Genomic DNA, 21,797 nt, shown 5'->3' with positions numbered 1-21,797 from the left:
TACTGAGACCAAGAATTGTCTTCTCTTCACTTCCTGCTGCTCTGCCACGATCCAGTTTCTCTTCGCAGTGTGTGCTAACATGGAAATAGGGCATGTGAATGTCAGTAAAAACCTGCAATGTGACAACTACAGTAAGGCATCTTTCTGATATTTCTGGCTTTATTTAGCAGTAGGTCAGCCGGGTTAAAAGTATTTGATTATAGGTTCAGCAGAAGTGTTAAGAATCTAAAATCTTGTTCTGAATCACTTAACAATGTGAGACATAGCATAACCAACAGATAATAGACTGCAGCAGTTCTAGGCATTACAAAATGGAATTATGTTTGATTAAACCTTTCTTTAAAGGATTGAGCAGTTTAGGAAATGCTACAGAAGTAAGAAGCACTCATATGAGCATTGTAACTGTAGGTAGAACACACAAAGAAATAGAACAAATTAGCAGATTCTCAGCTAATCAGTGCTTGTGCTTGGAGATATGATTCCCATAATGCTTTGGTGGGGGTAAATTTGGGTGGTTATTGCCAGTTTTAAGCATTCACCTAAAAGAGAGTTGATACGAACTTGAGTAAGAGTTCACTGAAGCAAAATGTGTAGTTTTAAAAAGAGTTTGTAGAAAATGAGTTGCAAAATCTTATCCAGACACACACTGTCCTTGAGAGCAAGGACATTTGTAATGATTGAATAAACGACTGAAATACTCCCAGAACTCGAGACAAATATCCTTGAACTTATGTTTCTTGATTCAGTAGATGATCATTTTGAGCAGGACAGAGAGTGATCAGGGAAAACAGAGCTTGTTTGGGCGGTGTTGGCTCATCTGTGTATTGTTTTCATATATGCTTGAGAGAGGGGAATGAAGTTCTGCATTGTGTAATTCGTGCAAATTGCACAATCATCAAGGATTTTGAAAAACAACAAATGAGGTAGCAGGGGTCTGGCAATTGCAAGCTTTGATTGTGTATACTTGTGCAGCCATGACCACAGGGCTGTATGAACAGATTGATATCCCTAGACTGAACTTCCAAGCATAGGTATATCTCAAATTTAAACTTAACATTGTGACTGTGATGATATTTATTAGCTTTTTACATGTGAACTGAAGGATATGGATGAGAATGAATGAAGCAGTGTTTACCCAGTGTAAATCAAATAGCATTCCAGATGGCCTAAGAGGCTTCCACTGATAGACATAAATGCTCTTCATCAGTGTGGTATAATTGGAAAAGGCTAAGTGTCAATTCACATTAGGGAGGAATTTGACAGAGAATACTAGCATAAGTTTTGTGTCCGGCCGGCCAAATTAACCTAAGTGGCTGTCTTAATGAAGGTCTGTGAGTAAGTTGGCTTTATTTTTAAAAGGAGAGGCTTAGGATTTTGTCAGGCACTTCCAGACAAAGAAGCAACATGTAACATCCTTCTGCCAGAGGTAAGTGTCCTCACAGCTAGGCTGGAAGAAAGGAACAGGTTTCCCTGACTGAGCTGCTTCAATTCTCTCACCAAACTGTCCATGAATGTGAATGTGTGCTACTATGCAAGAGTAATGGCAATACTTAAAATACAGTAACGCATTTCCCTCTTCCACTTGTATTACATTCAATACAATCTGTAGTCAAAGGCAGAAAAGATAGTGAGGGACACAAAGGGTCTGGACTTGCAGCTGCTGGTTGCTCCAAGTGCATGTGTCTCAATGCCCCAGATCCAGGAGTACAGGACACACATTTTTTTTACCATGATAAGGATTTTACATTGAACACAGTATTATAATCAGGGCGTTCAGTGAGTAACAAAGATATACATGCACAAAGACAATCTTTTGCCCAAAGAACAGAAAATCTGCAACGGACAGGTGTAGTGAAAGTGAACAATTACTTCTCATTGGCTATGGAATTACCTTCCAGAAAATCAAAGATCTCAGCATCTACGTAGTGAATTATAAGACACATCTCTGCACATTAGTAACTGGAAAATAAATAGAGTTGGAAACATCAAGAGGAGCACCGATGTCAAACATGAGCTAGTGACGCAAGGTTAAGGAAAATGTAGGTATTTTAGGGAGTGATTCAGAAGAAGAAAGGAGTCATCACTGCTGCTTGAATCTCTTTGAATTAAGGAGTACTGACAGCACTTCAAACATCTCAGGTTCGAATGATGCCACTAATAGAGCTGTCTGGACATGGACATCAGCTCATTAGCATTGTGGTGGAGTGGCAGCTGGGGCCACTCAGTGCTGATCTCCTGCTTGCTAGAGAATCAGAAGACAACAAAGCAATACCGAGCACCTGAAGGTGCCTATACCAGGCACCTGGAGGTACCTGAAGGCTAAGGCTAAGGCTAAGGCTAAGGACATGTCTGTGTCGAGTGTGATAAGGAAGAAGGAAAAATGTAAAACCTCTCATTTTCCCCTTGCTTTTCAAAAAGATGGACTGATATGGCAATCAAAACCACATTCATACCAGTGGGCTACAAGAGAAGGTAGTCAACAGTCCTATGTGGTCACCAGCTGTAGGTGCTGCAGGAAATCAGATAGAGGCCATTTCCACCATGCTGTAACCACCTCTTACTTGGAATCTGTCCTTCCCTCAGTACCAAGAATTATGTGTTCTTGATGGAGGAAAGACTTCCCCTTTCCTTTTGTTCTCATTTTAGTCTTTAGGGCAGGCATGTGAGATTTATTGGATTTTTATTTTGTTCTCAAAGATATCAAAACCTTTTATTTTTATAAAGGTATCAATTTTTCTGTCTGCTCATTTCAATAGCCTTCTGGGCATCTGTCTTCTGTCCCATCTTCCACCATCACAGTACCAGAAAATAAGCAGAGAGTTAAAGGGAAAGTAGCCAGGTAAATAGATTTCTCACCGTGGATTTTTATCTTGACAGCTTATAGGGACAACGGTGGGAGTGCTCTTCAGTTGTCTCTATTTTTGACACATTTTTATAAAAAGCCTTTAAATAAAGTGGAAGAAAAACTTGATTCCTGTCAAGTGGAAGCTTGTCTATTCCTTATATATCACTTAGTCCATTCTTAATGAACCACTGAAGACCATTTTCTCTGCACTAGAAGTTCTTAAATTACCAATCAAGAGAAAGTGAGATTCCCCTTTGAATAGCATTTTAAATCTTTTAAAAAGACCAATGTACTATTCAATAGTTACATATAAATAAATTCCTTCCTGAATAAAGCTCCAGAGAAAGGCCTATGTACCACTACAGTGTCACGTGAACTTCCTTCACATTTGACTCTCTACATGATATTCACTTTTGCAAACACTTTCAAGAGTATTCCCATGGTGCTGTGACCAGAGGCTGGGATCATTTATATGTATCAATATCCCAAACATGAATTTCTTAGCTGGCAAGAAAAAAAAGGAGACCTGAACATTGTGTGCCCAAGATACTTGCCAACCTACTGAAGGTAGAAGAAGCTGCCAGTGATCCCTCCAACAACGTGATTCTCTGACAGTGAAGATACTTCCTTCAGTTTGATGGAACTGAATTCAGCCCTTAGGAACATCACTAACATCAAAGGGAAATACCAAAGAATGAGTAAAGCCTGTATTGATTTCAGTTAAAAACAGTTTTACAGGAGTGCATAAAACAATTCAAGCTTGTTAGAAGAGCTGTCAGGGCATAGTTTAAAAGGATCCCAAATTAAACAAAATATTCCAGGGACACTTTGCCCTTTGTTATTTAAGAAAACAGGCATGCTTTCTTTACTTATGGAATAAAGATATAGTGAGCTTAATGTGAACAAAATGTGAACAAAATCTGAACAAAACCATCTGACAGTTCATCAAAATCTCATTTCAGATCTAACACACAAATGCAGATAGTATCTAATTTTATATTAAATGATATGCATGGAGAAAGCTCTGCTAATGATTATGAGAGCAGAGAAGAAGGTCCATAAAATATTGAAAGCTTTTAATGGCATTTTTGAATTGAGTTCCTTCTTTTCCTTTATGATACAGAAGACTGACATAAATTATTGATTACTTAAGCATCCATTTACTAAAAGCAGGAAGGCGAATGGGGAGTTGGAATATTTGGAGAGTGAGGCATTAAAAAATGTAGCAAATATTCACTGACTCATAATTCCTTTGTATTTTCTCTACAGGCACTTAATCTCTCTTGCACTGTCTGGGGAGATCCCACTCCAGAGGTCTCATGGCTGAAGAACGAAAAATCATTTGTATCAGATGCTAATTGCATCCTGAGGTTTGAATCAGGAAAAAATGTCAGCTTTTCCATTTCTACTGTGTCCACACACGACTCTGGGAAATACAGCATTGTGGTGAAGAACAAGTACGGTACAGAGACCAGTGATGTCACCGTAAGTGTGTATATACCTGAGGAAGAGAGAGAGTCTGAGCAAGAAAAACAGAAATGAAAGCATGAGTTTAAGACTAGAAGACAGAAGTATGGGGGAGATTTTGGATGATAGGATGACATAATTAGTGTGTGTAAATGGCTTTCTGCTTTAGCAGGCAGCCTTGGATTTTTCCATTCACTTCACTTTTGCTTCTAGTACACTTATTGTGCCAGGGAAAACAGGGCCAGTTGTGTTCTAACACAGGTCCAACATTTGACCCTTTCCCTGGAGCATCTGGAAGGAAAGGGTCAAGAATTGTTTCAGTGGAAGCAACTGATGTGGTAGATGGAAAGATCGAAAATGATCAAGGCATTTTTGAGCAGCAGTTAGGATTTATTCCAGGTTTGGTAAAGTAGCATAGATGGAATGTGTTAGATCATAGAGAAATTAGTGCTGGTTTTTGTCTACGTTGAGGCTCCTTTGTATTGCTGTGTTAATCTAGAGAAGCCTTAAAATGGGTGTCATTTACATCCTGAAATATTGTTTAATCTGCCCAAATGGGGTAAAAGTACTGTAACATAAATGAAAATAAGGCTTAGTAGGCCAGGATACTAATATGTGTGCGTGTGTATGTGTCTGTAAAAATGTATGAACTCTCCTCTCTGTTCACAAATAAACTGAATTCACTTCTTTCCTTCTATCACAAGCTGGTTTCACTGTCTTGTTTTACTAGTCACAGATCTGGTAGTTGTACACATTATCTTAGCCTCTTAATGCTTTCACACTCTAATTACCTTTAGCTTCCCTTTAGATCCCTGTTAATCTTCACTTTGCTGTTTATGACAAAACTCACAATGGCATCTCTTCGCACCTTTCTGTCCAGACCTTCACTACTTCACATCTCAACTCAACAAGGTATTTTTGCAAATTCTGGCACAGGAGTAGTCTTGTGCTTTCTCAACGGACCTGCTCAAGAATTGTGATTCAAGGGTGTTAGGTAAGTATTTTGTTAGATCAAAGTGTCAGTTAATTTCATTCAAAATTGACATTGGAGATCCAGAAATAACATATTTCATCAAGATCTTTTAAAGCTGCAAAAAGAATCTTCACTGGAACACAGGAAAAAAATGTGGTTGGGGTTTTTTTGGGGTTTTTTTTTTGGATAAAAATGTTTCAGAGAAAAAAACATTTGTTCAGATCTTTGAACACACTTACATAGATTAAAAACTCCATGTCAGCTATTTTACAGTGCCATTAATTATTATTCACTGAGGAAAAGCAACACATCCTGCTAGACATATATAGGATATATATATATGATACTAGATATACATAGGATAGGATCAGAAGCAGTTACCAGCCCAATTGCTAGTTAGGAGAGCAATGTCCCATGTCTATAAATCTCTTCATTACTAGTTTCACAACGGCACAATTCTTCACATCAAACTCTAAAGAACTAACACATATATTTTCACTACAAGCATGATCTGTGCGCACCTTTCACGTACTGCCCCTTGTCGTTTTTGGCTACTGTGACTGCAGACATACTGCTGTTTCCCAGGGACTCATTCTGGTGCAGTACTGGCATTTCTGTGAGAATGCCACTAGTAAGTGTTGTACAGTTAAAGCTCACTTAAACCCTTGCCATCTGAGGTTTACTGTTAGCAAACATCAAAGGTGAGGTGAAAGCATGAGGAAATTCTTGATGGTTCAGGTAAAAATAGATTCAACATAGTTATCAATGGTGAAAGTGCTGATTTTTGCAATTTTTATTTTTTTTTTTAATCAGTTTCTATAAAGGGCTAATGATCATGATCTTAATCTTTACAAAAATAGTCCAGATTTAGATCAGACTTATAAATTACCAAAATATGTTACCATGTGCCTAACTTTATGCACTAATAGTATCACCAGTATCAAGGAACATGTCAAGTTTATCTGGTATGAATCTTTTTTCTTTCAGAACAGATTTCACGTCACAGGGATTTTTAACATGAAATTATGTAAAGATAATGTGTTTTCAGCATTCAGTATGTGTTCACACAGCCTTATCTCCTAAAATGGTTAAAACTCAAGTATCAAACTTGATGACATTATAGCAATTTTAATATTTACTTGTGTAATTATGTACATTAGTAATCTCTTACAAAAAAAAGTTCAGACTATTTAGTCATAGCAGCTGCATATCAGACAAAGTAACATAGCTTAATTTTAAAATCTCAAAATACAATAATGAGAAGATCTGTAATTAGATATGCAGCAAACTTTCTGAGTTTAAAGAACTCAGAAAAATTTAAATTAAAAAAATTTTAAATGATTTAATAATTTTTCTTAGTATGACATGAAGCCAATGCAAGGATGATATGCAGGTCGCTCCATCTTTGTCCAGGGATATATACCATAGAAACAAGTGTCACAGCTCTTCCATCCTCCAGAGTGCAAAAGAATATGACTTGCTCTTTGCAATAACTGATAACTGATGTTTATTACTTAGTATTAGCATACTTTTAATAATGATTGCATTTTGGCAGCAGCTTATTTCTACTACTTTATTTTCAAAAATCTGTCCTCTTGCCTCCCTCCTTTCGGCAGAAATACCAGGGAACACAAGTGGGTCACCTCCCAGGTAACAGGCTGGATTTTACTTTGCTTTGCTTCGCTTTGGCAGATGTGTCCATGAAAGTTAGAGTAATAGCTGCCTCGAAACATGCTTCTGCCAGGGATTCAGGGTTTCAGACTGAATTTGTGATGTATCCACATTTCTCGCTTGTGCACTCTTTGCTCTTGCTTTGCTTCAGGTGATTGTGATGCCTGTATCAGGGCAGACTGACACAGTCCAAGGACACGATCAAAATAATAAAAATGTATCTAAAAAGAAAAAAACAATGACAAGCAAACGGAAGGAAGGGGAAAAGAAAGGTAAGAGTGCTTTCATGTTTATGGTCTTCTATTCAAACAAAAAAATTGTTAAACATTATGGAGTCCATAGTCTGTGCCAATCAATATTTCATAGGTCCTAATCAATCAAGTTTACAGTACACACACTCTTAATTAACAACAGATGCAAAGTTTGAATTGCCAGGTTAAACTTCAGTGAAAGAGATTTAAATCAACATTTTTAAATCACCTTTCCTACTTCACTGTGGATTCTCACCTGTATGATTAAAGTTTTTTGTCATAATAAATACTTCTAAATTTCTGAAGCAGAGGAAAGACTTTGCAATCATGTATACATACACAGATAGTGTTATTTTCCACAGTGAGACTCATTTCAGCAGCTGGATCTTTGACACTTCACCTAGAAAAAAAAGTCTTGCTGATTAAGGCGTCCTAAATGCCTAAGTGTTTTAGAAACTCCTGATTGTATTGCCATTATTTGAGATTAATCAATTATTCTCTTTTAGCTTTATGTCCATATTGAATGGCAAAGTTGGAATTAAAAGCAACCATTTTTTCTCCAATTTAGAAAAAGAGTGGAGAATTTAAAGTTCTCTGGTGATGCAGCATTCTTGTATATTACAGATTTTTATTGTTCTTTTAGACTGTTACTATATAATTGCTATTTGGACATTGATTTATTCTTCATAATTACAGCTCCCTCATGTAGAACATTTTAGCTCCAAATAAGTTTTACATTCCAAGATTATCAGAACATGTTTTACGTATTTTTGCATAAGTATTTTTTCTTTGTATACAGGATGTATACATGTTATATCATTGCTGACAGAACAATTAATACTCTTATGCACTCACCCTTCTGCTCCTAAGGCAAGAACAAGTATTTTACTGCATTTCTCTCCTCTCTTGCTTTATGGGTATGGGTAGACATTTCTGAGCAATCCTGTAAATTAGGTGACTTAAGTGGGAAACAATTATTTACATCTGTAATGTTTTACAGGATCTACTTCATAAAGATTTTAATTAGAGACCATAAAGACTTGAGCTTGGTTTTGGTGCCATAAAAAGTAGTAACGTTATTTGTGATACTGAATCTCTTTATATGGGTATGGGAAGAGGAAAAGAACATGATAAGGTCATAACCAATGTGAAAGAAATATTGCTAAGCACAGTAAATACAAGGCAAATTTCATTACTTCTCCTAAATCAGATTGTATTAAGCCTCATGTAGAAGAAATTGTTGATACAGAAGAGACACCTGATCCAAATGAAATCCCTCCTGTGGAAACAGAAAAGGATACAAAAAGCAACAAAGGAGCACCAAAGAAGACTGATGGAAAAGCAGGAGTAGCAGAAATGCTTCCTCAGCCCAGAGAAAGCTTGGATAGGCAGGGAAAGAAACCAGTGGAAAAAGCAGCCTTGGGTAAACCCCACTGAACTTGAATGAAGAACATGATCCTGTCATGAACTGGATAGTAAATTCAAGCTGAGATTTCACGAGTGGTATACTAGCCATAATATTTTAACACAAAAGTTTATTAGTGGTCTTTTTTATAACATTTGTAATAGTTTCTAACTTTAAATACATAGTAGATGGGCATTTATGTCTCAACACCAGATAATTGCACTGCAGGAATTTCTAAGTATCTGAATAATGATCTATGTACTGACAATGTGAATTTAATCACTAAAAATGTCCATGATCAGCAAAGTTCATTAGAGCGAATTCTGTCCAGGATTGATATATTTACTATGCTGCAAAAGAATGTTGGTATCATGTAGATGTGTTAATCGATACTTCTAGGTCATCACAGCTGGAGGCAGACACCACTTACTTTTTCAAGGAAATGATACATGCAGTCCTCATAATGCCATGTGGGCTCTACTTTTCACCATGACCAGTTTGGCCACAATGGAAGATCCCCAGAAACAGAACCATCTCCTATGGATGCAGGGGGGCCATAAGTAGGTTTTCTTTTGATCCAAGTTTCTTTCATGCAAACCTGTTTCATCAGGTGGATCAGGATGACATCTGGCCATTTCCTAACTCCAAGACTCGCATGACTGCTTTTCAGTCCACTCCACTTCATTCCCTCGTGGTCTTGGTGAGTTACTGTGGATATGGCATTCACCCTAAAGGATGGGCTGCCCCATATGTTCGTTTCGCTCCACACTTTTTGCTACAGCACTCACATTTCTTCTAAACCCACTGTCCTTCTTCCCCTCAGTGACTCAGCCCAACTGTACCTCTTGTTCCACTCAGTAGCATCAGACTCACTGGTTTCTTATAAGAGAGGGTAGCTTCATGGTCCATGTAAGGACCATGTAAGGAATAAATATAAGCCAAGAATCTCTGCTGTGCTCATTCACATTCATTACCGTGTTCATTCACATGTTTATGTACTGAGGATATAGGAAAATATGACTCATTTGGAGATGCTTAGATACCATGGAAGAAGCAGAGTTCAAGCTGAAAAACAAACCAATAAAAATAAAGGTCAGAATTTATTTTGTTACTATGCAAGCTGAGTTCAACTTTAAAGTGACCAGTAATTATTAAACATAAGAGACGAAAATAAGATATTTTAATTACTAAGAAAATATTCTTATTGATTTCAACTCTTAGGAGGCTCAATCATATTGTACTGTCTTTTTCTAGATGGATTATTGATGAAAGAGTACTGAATTCCACTGGTATTTTTAGGTGTTGGATATATGACAAATGTGGAAATATTGAAAACATGAGAAATATCAGTTTCTAATCCATCCTAATCCAACTGTTAGCATAAGAAAGCACAGAATCTGAATAGCATGTAAATGCATAGAAGTTGAAACACTGATATCTCTGATGGAAAGAAATCCATTTCCTTCTAGTAGAATTCCAATAGAATTCTATTCCACTCTTTTTAAAACCAACAGAAATATTCACGCTGGATGAAATACTGGATAGGACACTTATATGTAGGCAATTAGAGTAATAACATCTCTGTAAACAATGTAAAGGATTTAAATAACTTGGATGGTCCACAGTGAGTGACAGACAGATGTAAAACACAACAGAGAAAAAATCAAAATACTGACTGCTACACAAAATGGTAGTGGGAGAAACTTAAATACAGACTGAACTACAACTAAAATCATCCTATTAAATTTAGGTACTGTTTGACACACAGAGTTTGATTCAGTTCCACACACAGCTTGTTCTACATATCTATGTATTATAGCACGGCAGTGAAAGACATAAGCATAGGTCCCACAGAGAAATGCAGTAAGAAGGATTTCCACGGTAGGAGACTCTCAAAATGGGAACCCAAATACATGTAATTTCTCATGCCACTGTTACAGAAAATAATAAATATCCACAGATGTGCAATTTCATCACCCTGCCAGAGTCAGGCCTTTCAAAAGCAGTACAAAACTGCAGGTTGTATCACGCAAATCCCCTTTGCCGTGGCAATTATTTCAACCTGTCTTACATCTCTCAAAATCCATCACGTCTTACAGCTCCTTCGGGTTGGGAACCTGTTTCCCACAAACACCTACGGCAGTGTCTAAGTTATATATAGAACAGACTGTACCACTGAGAGCCTGATCCAATTCCTGCAAAATGCCACAGGGGTCTTTTCATTAGTTTTAATAGAAATCAAGATAGATCTCAGAAGAATGTTCTAAAAATATCCCAAATCTCAGATTACAAAGCCCATTTTGCTCACCATGAAGCCAATGGCAGATTTTTCTTTTGTGTCAGTGTAGCAGAATCAGGTCTTAGCTTTTTGCTGAAAAAAAAAATCACTGTTTTCCTGATATTTCAATTAAAACTTCTGGAAATACCTTTAAAAATCTAAAATAAAATGTGCTAGAGTTTGGGGTGTTTTTTTTGTTAAATTTGGATGGTTCCTCAGAAAGCTGGAAATGGAGTCACATCGGTATTTTTCTACGGGAATCTATTTGCTATCCAGAAGCATAGTGTTGTTATGCATAGTAATAAGATAAACATCAAAGATTAACCCCCCATTTTTTCATTTTGATTACTTAAGCTGTAGTTGTTCACAAATGCATAACAAAATGTTCAAAATTAATATTAATAGAATTGTTGAATATACTAAAGCTTACTGTGTTACCATGGTTGAATAATTTCTTCCTTGTGTTTTAAATGTATGATTTATATTTTGTTCTCCATTATAAGTATGAAAAAATTGTTTCAGTTTCAGTACATTACATAATGATAGAATGCAAATAATTTCTGTAGCAACAGAATGTCCCATCAAACACACAGAACCATTTGACTACATTTAAACTCAGGCACTGGTTGCAATATTTAACTGAAGTGCCTGTTCTGATTATTATCTTATTTATCACCTAAATGTTCCATTTCAGCACACATTACTCTTTATGTTCAAATTTATAACTGTTAGAAATTTATGTTCTTGTGTTACAACAACTGTATTTAACAGTAAGGGAAAGTGTTGCAATAAGCTATATTATCTTATCACCTTCCAAAAGCACAAAGGGTGATTTTTGAAGATGAAAGAAGATGAAAAAACAGGCTTTGCCTTCCACTGTAGTAAAGACATTGTGAGCTCAGCTGTCCTTGAGTTCTTCTGAGAATTAGTTCTGGATTTGTTAGCCAATTATTGAGGCAGATCTGTCTGTGGTCTGAGACTGACAACCATAATTTGGTAATACATTAAGCCATAATCTTTGAAGCAGCTAGTTGCAAACTGAGATTATCCTTAAACTAGCATAGGGTGAACTTCTGCTCTGTATCCTTGAACAACAACTATAAGGTCCATGCATGAACAATATTCCATTTTATCTGCACTTACACTGACCAGACAGACACCTGCAACAAATCTTTCCAGACAGGTTTGGGGTTTATTTGCCTTGCTAAAAGGACATTAGGTTTTAATAATTGAATCAAAATGTTGGTCAGGGAAAAGAGCAGCAAAAGCTGTAAAGAGAAAACTGTTAGAGAAAACAGGTCTGTTCCACAAGGGCCTGTAGAGATGAAGGTACTATGAGAGAGATGGTGAGGGGCTGAGACCAATGGAGAGGAAGGAAGGTACCAGATTTGGTTGCAATCTTCTGCTGACTTTTGCCCTTGTTCCATCTCCCATTTCATTATGTGAGAGGTCTTTCCTGTAATCTCCTTCTGCAAATTTTTAAATGAAACACCTTTCCTTCCCTCTTTCCTTATCTTGCATCTTCTACCATCCATCAGATTTGATACAATCATTTCCATTTACCATTTCATCACATATACCAACAGGAGCAGAACAAAACCTCCTACTTAATTAGGCTGTGATTATGGCAAGGAGAAGAAACTTTGTAACCTCCTTTCAGGAGGCCTGAAATCCTATCATAACTATTATCACAAAATGGTTTGTGAAACAGCTGTTAATGATTGACAAAGAACGGAGAAATATCACTCACATGAGACTTGATCTGAGTGTGCTGGCTTAACCAAATACATTAAATCTACACACAACTTCATCAGCCTGTGGGACTATTGGTGTGCTTAAATATTTTGGTGGCTCAGGGTACAGTTTCTTATAGCCCTGAATCCTTGCTATTAACTTCCCTAATTTGTTTTGGACTGTTAAACGGAATTAAAAAGATAAACTAAACTAAATTGTAACATCCTGTCATAATGTCATTCTGATCTCAGAGAAGTTACTGAAAAGACTAAGTCGTGACTAAGATGCAGAGATAAGGAGTCTCACAGGTTTACAGAATAAGATATGAGTCTAAAGCACATCAAAAAAAAAAAGGATATCCTATCTGGTGGGTATGGAATAAATGACTGCTCCAGACAGCATCTTTGGGTGTTGTACAAACATGCAAAATGACATAACAATAGCTCACCACTGTCTTGCTTTTTTTGCCTTATGTGGTCAAAGACTTCTTTTGTTTTTAAACTGCGGTAACAACTAAGCATCTCTATATCTACAGCTCTTTACTATCTGCAGAACCATGAATTTTCTGAGACTTTACCAAAGCCATGCCTAGCACCCTATATCCTCCCAGATCTATGATTTGCCCCTGGCACTGCGCTAGATACCTTTCATCATTTCTTGCCTAGCCCTAAGCAGCCTATCTATTTCACATACTACTGCAGCTGGACATGATCTGGCAATTGGAGAGCCAGAGAGCCACTGATTTATGCAACACACTTTCAAATGGCTTCCTCTCCATCAAAAAAGCCAAATCGGTAAGCAATTGCTCTCTGTCACACCCTTCCCTGTCCCTGATGCGGAAAACAATAGTGACATTTGTGGTGAAAAGGCAAAAGGAATGTAAAGGAGGTGGCAGGGTACCTGTGGCCTGAAGGCCCTGGTTTAACCAGTGAGTTATGGTTCAACAAGGACCACAAATCATGCATAGTTACAGAGAGATTGTATCTACACCACCACGGTGCTTAACCACACAATCAGAAGGGAAACAAACCTCATTTGACAGATATAGCTGTGGAAAATTCAGGTCACTTTTCAGCTTGATCATAATCCATGTGCAAGTCTAAAAGAGTACACAATGCAAAAGGAGAATACCAAGGCATGCCTACTTCTGTAGTCTTTTTCATCTGGAGATGACAATTTTGGAATGGTAAATATTACCTAGAAAGAAAACATTGTGTTTTCAAACAAATGCTCTTTAATTGGAAGCCCCTATTCCAGGTTTGAAATAGAAAAGCATGACTTACCCCTTCGTTACCCCATTTCAAGTAAAGATTTTTCTGGCTTATTTTTATAATAGGATCTAGTTTAATGTTGATATTTGAAGACATATGATAGATTTAGCCCCTACCTCTTATCTTCCTGTGAATAGGGCTGTCTGGTGTTGAAAAGGAGAATCTCTTCTCAACCAAAAAAATCTCTTGCTGTTATGACCAGCAAAGATAAGATTGTGGAAACACAAATGAAAATATCCTGTTTGAGCAATTGCTGATGTGGTTACCCTCACAAACTAAGCAACTAAGGTGCCAAATAAGGAACTCTGCAAAGCAGAGAAATGATCTGTAGTGCAGCCTGTGTGTTTGTGACAGATGTTATGCTAATGTGACTAGGTAATTATTATTGTAATGTTATATTCAAACAGGAGGCCTCTTCAGAAAACTGCTGCAGCTGAAAAATGGTTGCACTGAAGGGTGGAAAATTGCTCCATTAGTCTTTGTTGCTTCCATGTGTCCTGAGTCCCGGAAAGTGTTCCAAGAGTGACTCGGAATTTCTGACATGACAATAACATCATCAAAATGGGCAGGCATGAAATCTGACCTTCCTTTTTACATATGTATAATATAGTCACCCTATCCATCTAATTCTGTGTTCATGTTTCTTCCATGAACTGCTTTCTTCAAAAATCCAGCCCGCATGTTATGCAGGAATAGATTTGTTTTAGTTCCATGCTCAAAGGGATTTAAATATATTATCTGCAAATAAGCAAACTCACTGGCTATAATCTTTTAGGCAGCTTGTCCCAGGAGGTACAGATGAATAAATAGATCTTATCTCTTTGTAGGACTGGTAAAAAAGATTGCCAAGGATCTTTCAAGAGATAGGTGGACTACCACAATAAATTTTGTCTCTATATTATATTACTTCGCAAGCTAACATGTCTTGTCAGTTGCACTGAATACTGTGTTGAGCAGCCTGATTTCTTAGTATGTGACAACTACACAAAATCTGTGTGAGAGCTTAAAATGGCTCTAACACCAAGTGGGGCAAAGCCAGCTTTCAACAAAACTCTTGTCAACAGATTGGTGGATGAAAAAGTAGTTAGTAGACAAATGAAAGTACAGTAAAATAATACAGTTACATGAGTAGTGATAAAACACCTAATTCTCTTTTGTGAAATCCGAATTGTATTTCCAGTTATGCTACTTCTCCTTTTCTCTTTTTCACACTGCAAGTTGTCTGGGGCTAGAATATTGTCCTGTTTTAGTACATATTATGTGTCAGTATCATCTGGGGCCTCTGGGCAATAGGGTGACTCAGGTAAATAATAACATACAACCAAGTTAAGTTCAGCAAGCAGCAGCATGAATCACAAAAGCAATGGGCAAATGAAGCTGCTGACCTGAAATGCATTCATGGCCTGCTGGACATGTTCTGATTTTGCAATTCTATACTTTCATTACTAAATAAATAAATAAATATTACAGAATCATGGAATCAGTTAGGTTGGCAAAGACCTTCAGGATCAGAGTCCAACCTATGACCCAACATCACCTTGTCAACTAGACCATGGCACTAAAGTACCATGTCCAGTCTTTCCTTAAACACCTCCAGGGATGGTGACTCCACTGCCTCCCTGGGCAGCCCATTCCAATGTTTAATCACCCTTTCTGTGAGGAAATTCCTCCTAATGTCCAACCCAAACCTCCCCTGGAGCAGCTTGAGACTGAGACACAGCTTGAAACTATGGTATATATAGGTATTTATATATACATGAAAATAAATATTTCCCACCCTCCTGTGGGTAGACCAATAACTTTCAGGAGACGTATGCAGTGACAGACGTATAAAGCGGCAAACACCGTGAGGGCTTCTCTCCCGACCCCCTGTCACGAGGTGTTAATCCCGCGTCCCTGCTCAGACCGCGGTTTCTGAACAGCTGCACCCGAGAGGGATTGGCCGCCGATCGCCGTGACCCCGCGCCCGAGGGAGGCTGGCGGGGTGGACGGGCCGAGTCCCGGCGGAAGGTACCGGGACACAGCTACGTGCTTCCCGGGCCGCGCCCGCCGCTCCCGCGCCCGCTCCCCCGCCGGGCGCACGCGCACACGGGCCGCGCGCCTCCTTCCCTGTCCCCCCTCCCCTCCCAGCCCGCGCCGATCCCAGGTCACGTGGCGCCCGGGGCGAGGCGCGCCCCCGCAACCCGCCGCCAGCGGGAGCGCGCGTGCGCGTGCACGCGCTGCACCAACGGCCGCCGCTTGGCGCAGTTCGCACCCGGCCAAGCGCGGCTCTCCCGGATCCCCGCTCCCGTCCCGCTCGCCATCCATCCTTATAACCATCCGTGCGTCCGTCCTGCCTCGGGTGGCGTCGGCCCCCGCCGGGCCTCTCTCGAGGTAAGCGGGAAGGGGCCTCTACCGCCGGGTCGGCTCGGGGCGGGGTGTCGGTGACCGGGTGCGGGAGAGAGGCGGCAGCGCCGGGCGAGCGCGGGCGGCTGCCGGGGACACAGGGAGGGTGGGAGGGAGGGACGGACGAACGGAGGGAGAGCGTGGCAGGGCCTGCCCCGGCTGCCGGGCCGGGCTTGCTCCCCGCAGAGGGCTCCGAACAGGGAACGACGAGAACCTCCCCGGAACCGTCGCTGGGAAGCGGGGCCGCCCGGATGGCTGTGCCTGCGCTCCCTCCCCGCCGCTGCCCACGGCTCCCGCAGCCCAGGCTGGCGGAGGGAAGGGAAAGCATCCCCTCCCGTGCCCTGGCTGCCCGGTGTGCCGCCGGGTAGAGCGGGGGCGGAGGCTGCTGCCCCGCTGGCCCCCGGGTGACGCCCGGCGCTGCCGCCCCGCCGCGACACGGGGGCGGCGGGACCGCTCGGGAATGCCGGTGTTCCCGGCGCTGCCTGGCGGTGCCGCTCTGGCGGACCGGGATACGCGCCTTGCCTTGCCTTGCTGCCCCAGCGCCTTCCCCTCCACGGGGGGATGCATTTCTCAGTGCATTTCCTAAGCTGGGGCTGTGAACTCGCGCTCCTGCGGGGCGCTCCGCCCCTGCCGTGTTTGTCCCCGCTGGTCTGTGGGGTCTGAAGTGGCACTACATCGCCTGCATTTGCGTGTGTGTGTGCGTGTGTGTATCTATTTGGGGTTTTGCCAAGTTTACATCTGATTTAATTTGTGTGAACTGCGTTTTTCTTCTCCTTAAGGGGTCACTGAGTGCATGTAGTAGGCACCAACGATTTTTAATAGAGCAAGGCGCTATGCCGTTTAAACCTGTGCATTTTCATCCAGCAGAATGATGTCATAAATATACCTGTGTTGTGGCTGCACTTTGTACGTGCATTTCGTCTGGTTACTTTCCCCCCCCCCCAACCAATATTCCATTGTTGTTACAAGAGAATTCGTTAGCCACATCCCATCATGATATATGGTATTATTTAGGATACTGACAGAGAAGATGATACACAATCCTACAGAACTTAGGCTGTAGAATCACAGAATATCCTGAGTTGAGGGACCCACAGGAATCATCGAAGTACAACTCCTTGGGGGTTTTCTGGTTTGCTTTTTTCTGTTGTGTTGTGTTTTTGTTTGTTGTTGTTTGGTTTTTTGTTTTGTTTTCTTTCATTGGTTGTTTTGGGGGTTTTATACTTTTTAATAGTGTTTCCAGGACAATTTTGCATACTGAGCATTTAATATTTCAAAATACAAAAAAATTATAGTGTTAGATACATTTTAAGAATGTACAGGTATTCATTAGTTGTAATGAAAAGTCCTAAGTCTCAAAATGCCTTGACTTTGTGACATGTCAATCACTCTGTAGATACTTAGCCATTTTTTGTATGCATATCAGGCAGCTAGCTCCAGCCAGGGCCAACAGTTGTGCTTTCTCTCCTAGCTCCTGCTATAGTTCCCTTACATCCCAGAACATACAGAAATGTAAACAGTTCTGCCATCTCTTACTAAAATCAGGGAAGATCTCGTTACTTGAGTGATGTAAAGGAATGATCTCCAAGGTGCTCCATAAAAGCTTATTACTATTATATAATAGAATATTAAACTGATAGGCTAAAGTTAAAAAGTTTCTAAATGAACTCAGGATGTCAGAAGCTTTGACTGATATGCTGTATTACCTGGTATTATTCTTAATGCAGTAGGAGTGACTAGACAGTGCTGAATGGCTCTCCTCAGCAATTACAGTATTGATTTTTAAGCTTGTAGCATAGCTTTTCAGTCAGACATACCAAAATGTTTGGGTTTCTTAGTGGCCTGTAAAAAAAAAACAGAGGTGGTGTTTAAATTTGGTCTTATTCTTGGTAATTAATGTTTTGGTTTGTTGCAAAATTACGTGTAGTTTTCTGTTATTGTTTACTTGGAAGGCATTCACATCAAATATTTCAGTTTCTCAGAACTTTTTGAGTTTTCTCACTACTTCCAGCATTACCTTCCACTAGTGTAAAGTCTTGATCAATTGTGGGGAAATCTAAACTGCACTTACTGAACTTGATGCTTCCTTATGTATCTTGAGGCCCTGAGCAGCCCTTTCTTGGATTACATGTTTTATGACTTGCTCTCTGCTCCAGACAACTTGGAATCTGGAGCAGATAAAGCTGAAGGGGTTTTGTTCAAAGCCACATTGGGAACCTCTGTCAAAGCAAAAGGTTAAATCAGTTGCATTTGTTTCTTTCTTCCTGGAAGATGCTCTCATGGTTAATAATCTAGATCACAATTTTCTGTTTTTCCAATCTTGCATCTTAAGTGCAAGATCACAGCATATAGGAAAAGAGAGTTTCTTACAGTCTGTGTGTGATCATAGAATCTCTGTGCTTAAATTACAATTTCTAAAAAACATGATTTTTTTTTGTAAAATACTTTAGATATAAACCAAAGCTAACTTTTAATCATTGTTTATATCATGAATTACCAATGTGTTCTATGTAACTGTCTGAAAAGGGATGAAAGGACACCTTCTGGTATGAGATTCAGTGCTGCACGTTACAGATATCCATAGTGAAAAAGCTTTCAGGCTTATACAAAACAGTGGGTGATATGTTTATGATCAAATTCAAGTCTAAAGTGTATGTATTAGATGTCTTCATCCTGTACTGGGCACATTCTGAGAACATTGTAGCATCCTGTATCCCAGCGGTTTTTGTATCTGGCAGTGCTGATCAGGAGCATGTTTTCTATGAACCTTGGATCTCCTTGAAGTTACAGTTTAAGGTCCTACATGTTATCTAAGCAGAGGGTTTGTTTTTTTTTTTTAATTGTACGTACAATTATCCAATTAAAGGATAGTAAAAATGTTGCTGCTTTTGCAAAAATGTTTCACTTAAAAATAGGTTTAATCTGCCTAGCTGCTGTCTCATCTTGCTTGTTATGTTAGTGCTTGCATTTCAGTTTGGGCAGGCAGACTGATTTAATATGAAACTGTCATGCTAAGTCAAGTCAGATTGTCTTTGTGCTTAAGGTCAAAGCTTAAGCACACTTTTTTGGGATTTTTTCCTTGTATTTATATTTCAAGGGAATTTTGAAGTAAAGGGTGCTAACTTCCCCTTCCTATTTAAATATTTCCTTTTTAACAGTTTGTTTCAGCTTTGCACTAATGTAATTTGACATTAGCTGCCAGAAGTTGTCCCAAGTCACTCATTTTCCCAAAACTAAGGGACACTTCCTCATTGCTTTTGTATGTGCTGAGTGAAACTGGCCCATTTCTTTATCCAAAGTGCTTAAATTCAATACCAGAAATGTAAATATATGAAGTAATAATAGAAAAGTCTCCATTGTATCAGGTGACATTTTTGTGTTGGTCTATGTGGCTGAAGCCAGCACATGCTAAGCCGTTCTTAGGTGGTGTCTTTAGGTTTACTTGTCTTTTTTTAGACTGCATAACTGTCTCCTCAGGAAACGTACTTCTTCTGAATTGATGGTTATGAAAGGCCTTTTAAAGGAAATGTGTAAAGGATTCTTTGCAAAATTCTTTCAGATAAGTGCTCCCAATAAGGAATTGTAGCTGAGATTCAATTAGAAATGGAAGTAATTGACTCTCACTTGGCTAACAATAGAATTTAATTTGTGATGTGAACTGAAATACAATGATTTAAAGAAAAAAAATTACTTAGTGGTGACTTTAAGGCATTCATTCCCCAAATGAAAAAGTATGCCTGTAAAGACAAATAGGAAATCTGTGAGGCCACTTTACAGGTTTGTCATGTCCCATATAGACAGTGCAGACACGCTGTTGTGTCCTAGGGGTGAACAGATCCTTCAGACAGATGTGATCTCTGTGGTCATTACATAATTAATTACATTACCCTAATAATGCAGGTCGGTTGGGTTTGGTGAATGAGTAAGCATATGCCACTTTGCTCAGCTGTATCTAATTTTTCTGTTCCCAGCATCTCATGTAAGTACCTTTGCATGGGAATTCTGTAAGACTAGGATTTTTATCCAATTTATTAATAATACAGCTGAGTCTTATGTGCAAATTAAATTTGTTTTATTTTGGTATATGTACATCAGTTCAACAATATGGACAATCTATCAAGTAAGAAAAAGGTTTCTTGATTATATACAGTATATTTAGAACTTTTTGGATATTCCATAGATGTATTTCTCAGAATAAGTATTATTTCTGTTCTTTCTGGTCAACTTGAAGATATGTACTAGTCTCAAATATTAATATTCATGTATCCATTCTAAATGTAAACAAATCGTTCACTACTAATAGATCAGGATATATTTCATAAGTGCACACATGACTATGTTCTTTTGCTTTGACTTCTAAATCCTGGAAGGTTGCAAGAAAATATGAATATATCTGAGGCATATTGGTGCCTGGAAAGAAACCTTGTTAAATTGGGAAAATAGAGAAAGGGATTGCTTATTAGGGAAGTGCTTAGTGCTTTTTAGAAACATACAGAAAAATCTTCGTGTGCTTTCTCTTGCCTCATGCAAAAATGAGATGGATGGAATTTCTGTTCAGAAGCATTGGTTTTCTGTGTTGTGTGTCTGGAAATAAGTTCAACCAAGGATGATGTAGCTGTAGAAGAGTCTGCGTTGCTGGAAATACATCCATCCAAGTGTAGCAGGTGCTGGTGTTGCATATGTCTGTACAGATTCCAAAGGGCTTCACTCTTGGATTAGCCAGCTACTTTTTTCAGTACCTTGAGAGAAGTTAAGGTCTTCACATGCATGAGAACATTTTGTGTGCGTATAACCTAAGTTTTTGACTGAGCTGATAATTTTAACAGTAAAAATCAATTTATCAACTCTTAAAGTATTCTTTGTCCTCACTGACATTCTTTTGCAAACAGAAAAAAAAGATAACTAAAAAAAAAAAAAAGAAAATGCTCAAATTAATATCAGGACAGATACCATAACACTGGAGTCAGATGATTCTTAGCAGATCATACAGATATAACTGTTGACACATTATGAAAGGGCCAGCTCCAAATAAACTGCAGATTTCCTTTCTTGCTATTTTTTTTTCCCTGGTGATAAATTAGTACTTAAGTTGCACTGAAAAATACTCTGATTTGAATGGCTCCTGATTTCACCTGACAGGACATTGTGAAGGACATTGTGAAGGCATTGAATTTACCATCTTGTATCGTAGGTGGAAAACCAGACATTTGATTTTATTCTTTTTTAACCACTACTTTAGTGAACAATACATTGCTTTTGTATCACTAGTGTTTCTCTAACATCTGTTAACTGCTTTGATTCTTGTACCATGCTATTATCACTCGTGATAGGACTTTTTTATTATTTTTATTCTTTGGACAGCAGGAAATTGCAGGTAAAAGCAGGTAACACTGCCTGTTAGTATTTTTCAACATTATTGAGCAGAATTTCGTTTTTAGTTGCATGTAATTTGCTAAAACTGGAAAACTTCATTCCAAGGTATATTTTAGCTTCCTTCAGCTTTTATGTGGAAAACTT

General features: G+C 39.0%; 2 protein-coding genes and 1 long non-coding RNA gene across 5 annotated transcripts in view; 2 read left to right on the top strand and 1 right to left on the bottom strand.

The window, feature by feature from the left end:
- The window catches only part of MYOM1 (myomesin 1), a 76,876-nt gene extending 66,593 nt beyond the window's left edge, over nt 1-10,283 (top strand). For 2 of the 3 annotated variants that reach the window (XM_064655898.1, XM_064655909.1), the window contains one exon: nt 4,115-5,015. In XM_064655898.1, the coding sequence (XP_064511968.1) occupies nt 4,115-4,387 (273 nt within the window). In that variant the 3' untranslated portion in view covers nt 4,388-5,015. Of the gene's footprint in view, nt 1-4,114; nt 5,016-7,107; nt 7,229-8,417 lie in introns of those variants that run through there. The other variant, XM_064655920.1, reaches the window with a different exon arrangement.
- On the bottom strand, nt 4,509-8,490 carry LOC135414807 (uncharacterized). Its single transcript, XR_010430838.1, has 3 exons — nt 8,063-8,490; nt 7,547-7,607; nt 4,509-7,177 (listed from the first exon to the last, which is right to left on the bottom strand). It is a non-coding gene; the product is annotated as an uncharacterized LOC135414807 (long non-coding RNA).
- A 5,851-nt stretch (nt 10,284-16,134) lies between the features above and the next one.
- Nucleotides 16,135-21,797, top strand: part of LPIN2 (lipin 2) — a 45,286-nt gene continuing 39,623 nt past the window's right edge. The window contains exon 1 of the mRNA XM_064655957.1: nt 16,135-16,268. The gene's annotated coding sequence lies outside the window, so the exon portion shown is untranslated. The remainder of the gene's footprint in view (nt 16,269-21,797) is intronic.

The sequence above is a fragment of the Pseudopipra pipra genome, chromosome 1 (assembly GCF_036250125.1).
Source record: "Pseudopipra pipra isolate bDixPip1 chromosome 1, bDixPip1.hap1, whole genome shotgun sequence".
NCBI classification, from domain to species: domain Eukaryota; kingdom Metazoa; phylum Chordata; class Aves; order Passeriformes; family Pipridae; genus Pseudopipra; species Pseudopipra pipra.
The sequence above is the reverse complement of the archived record's forward strand: the minus strand, read 5'-3'. Positions and strand labels throughout refer to the sequence as shown.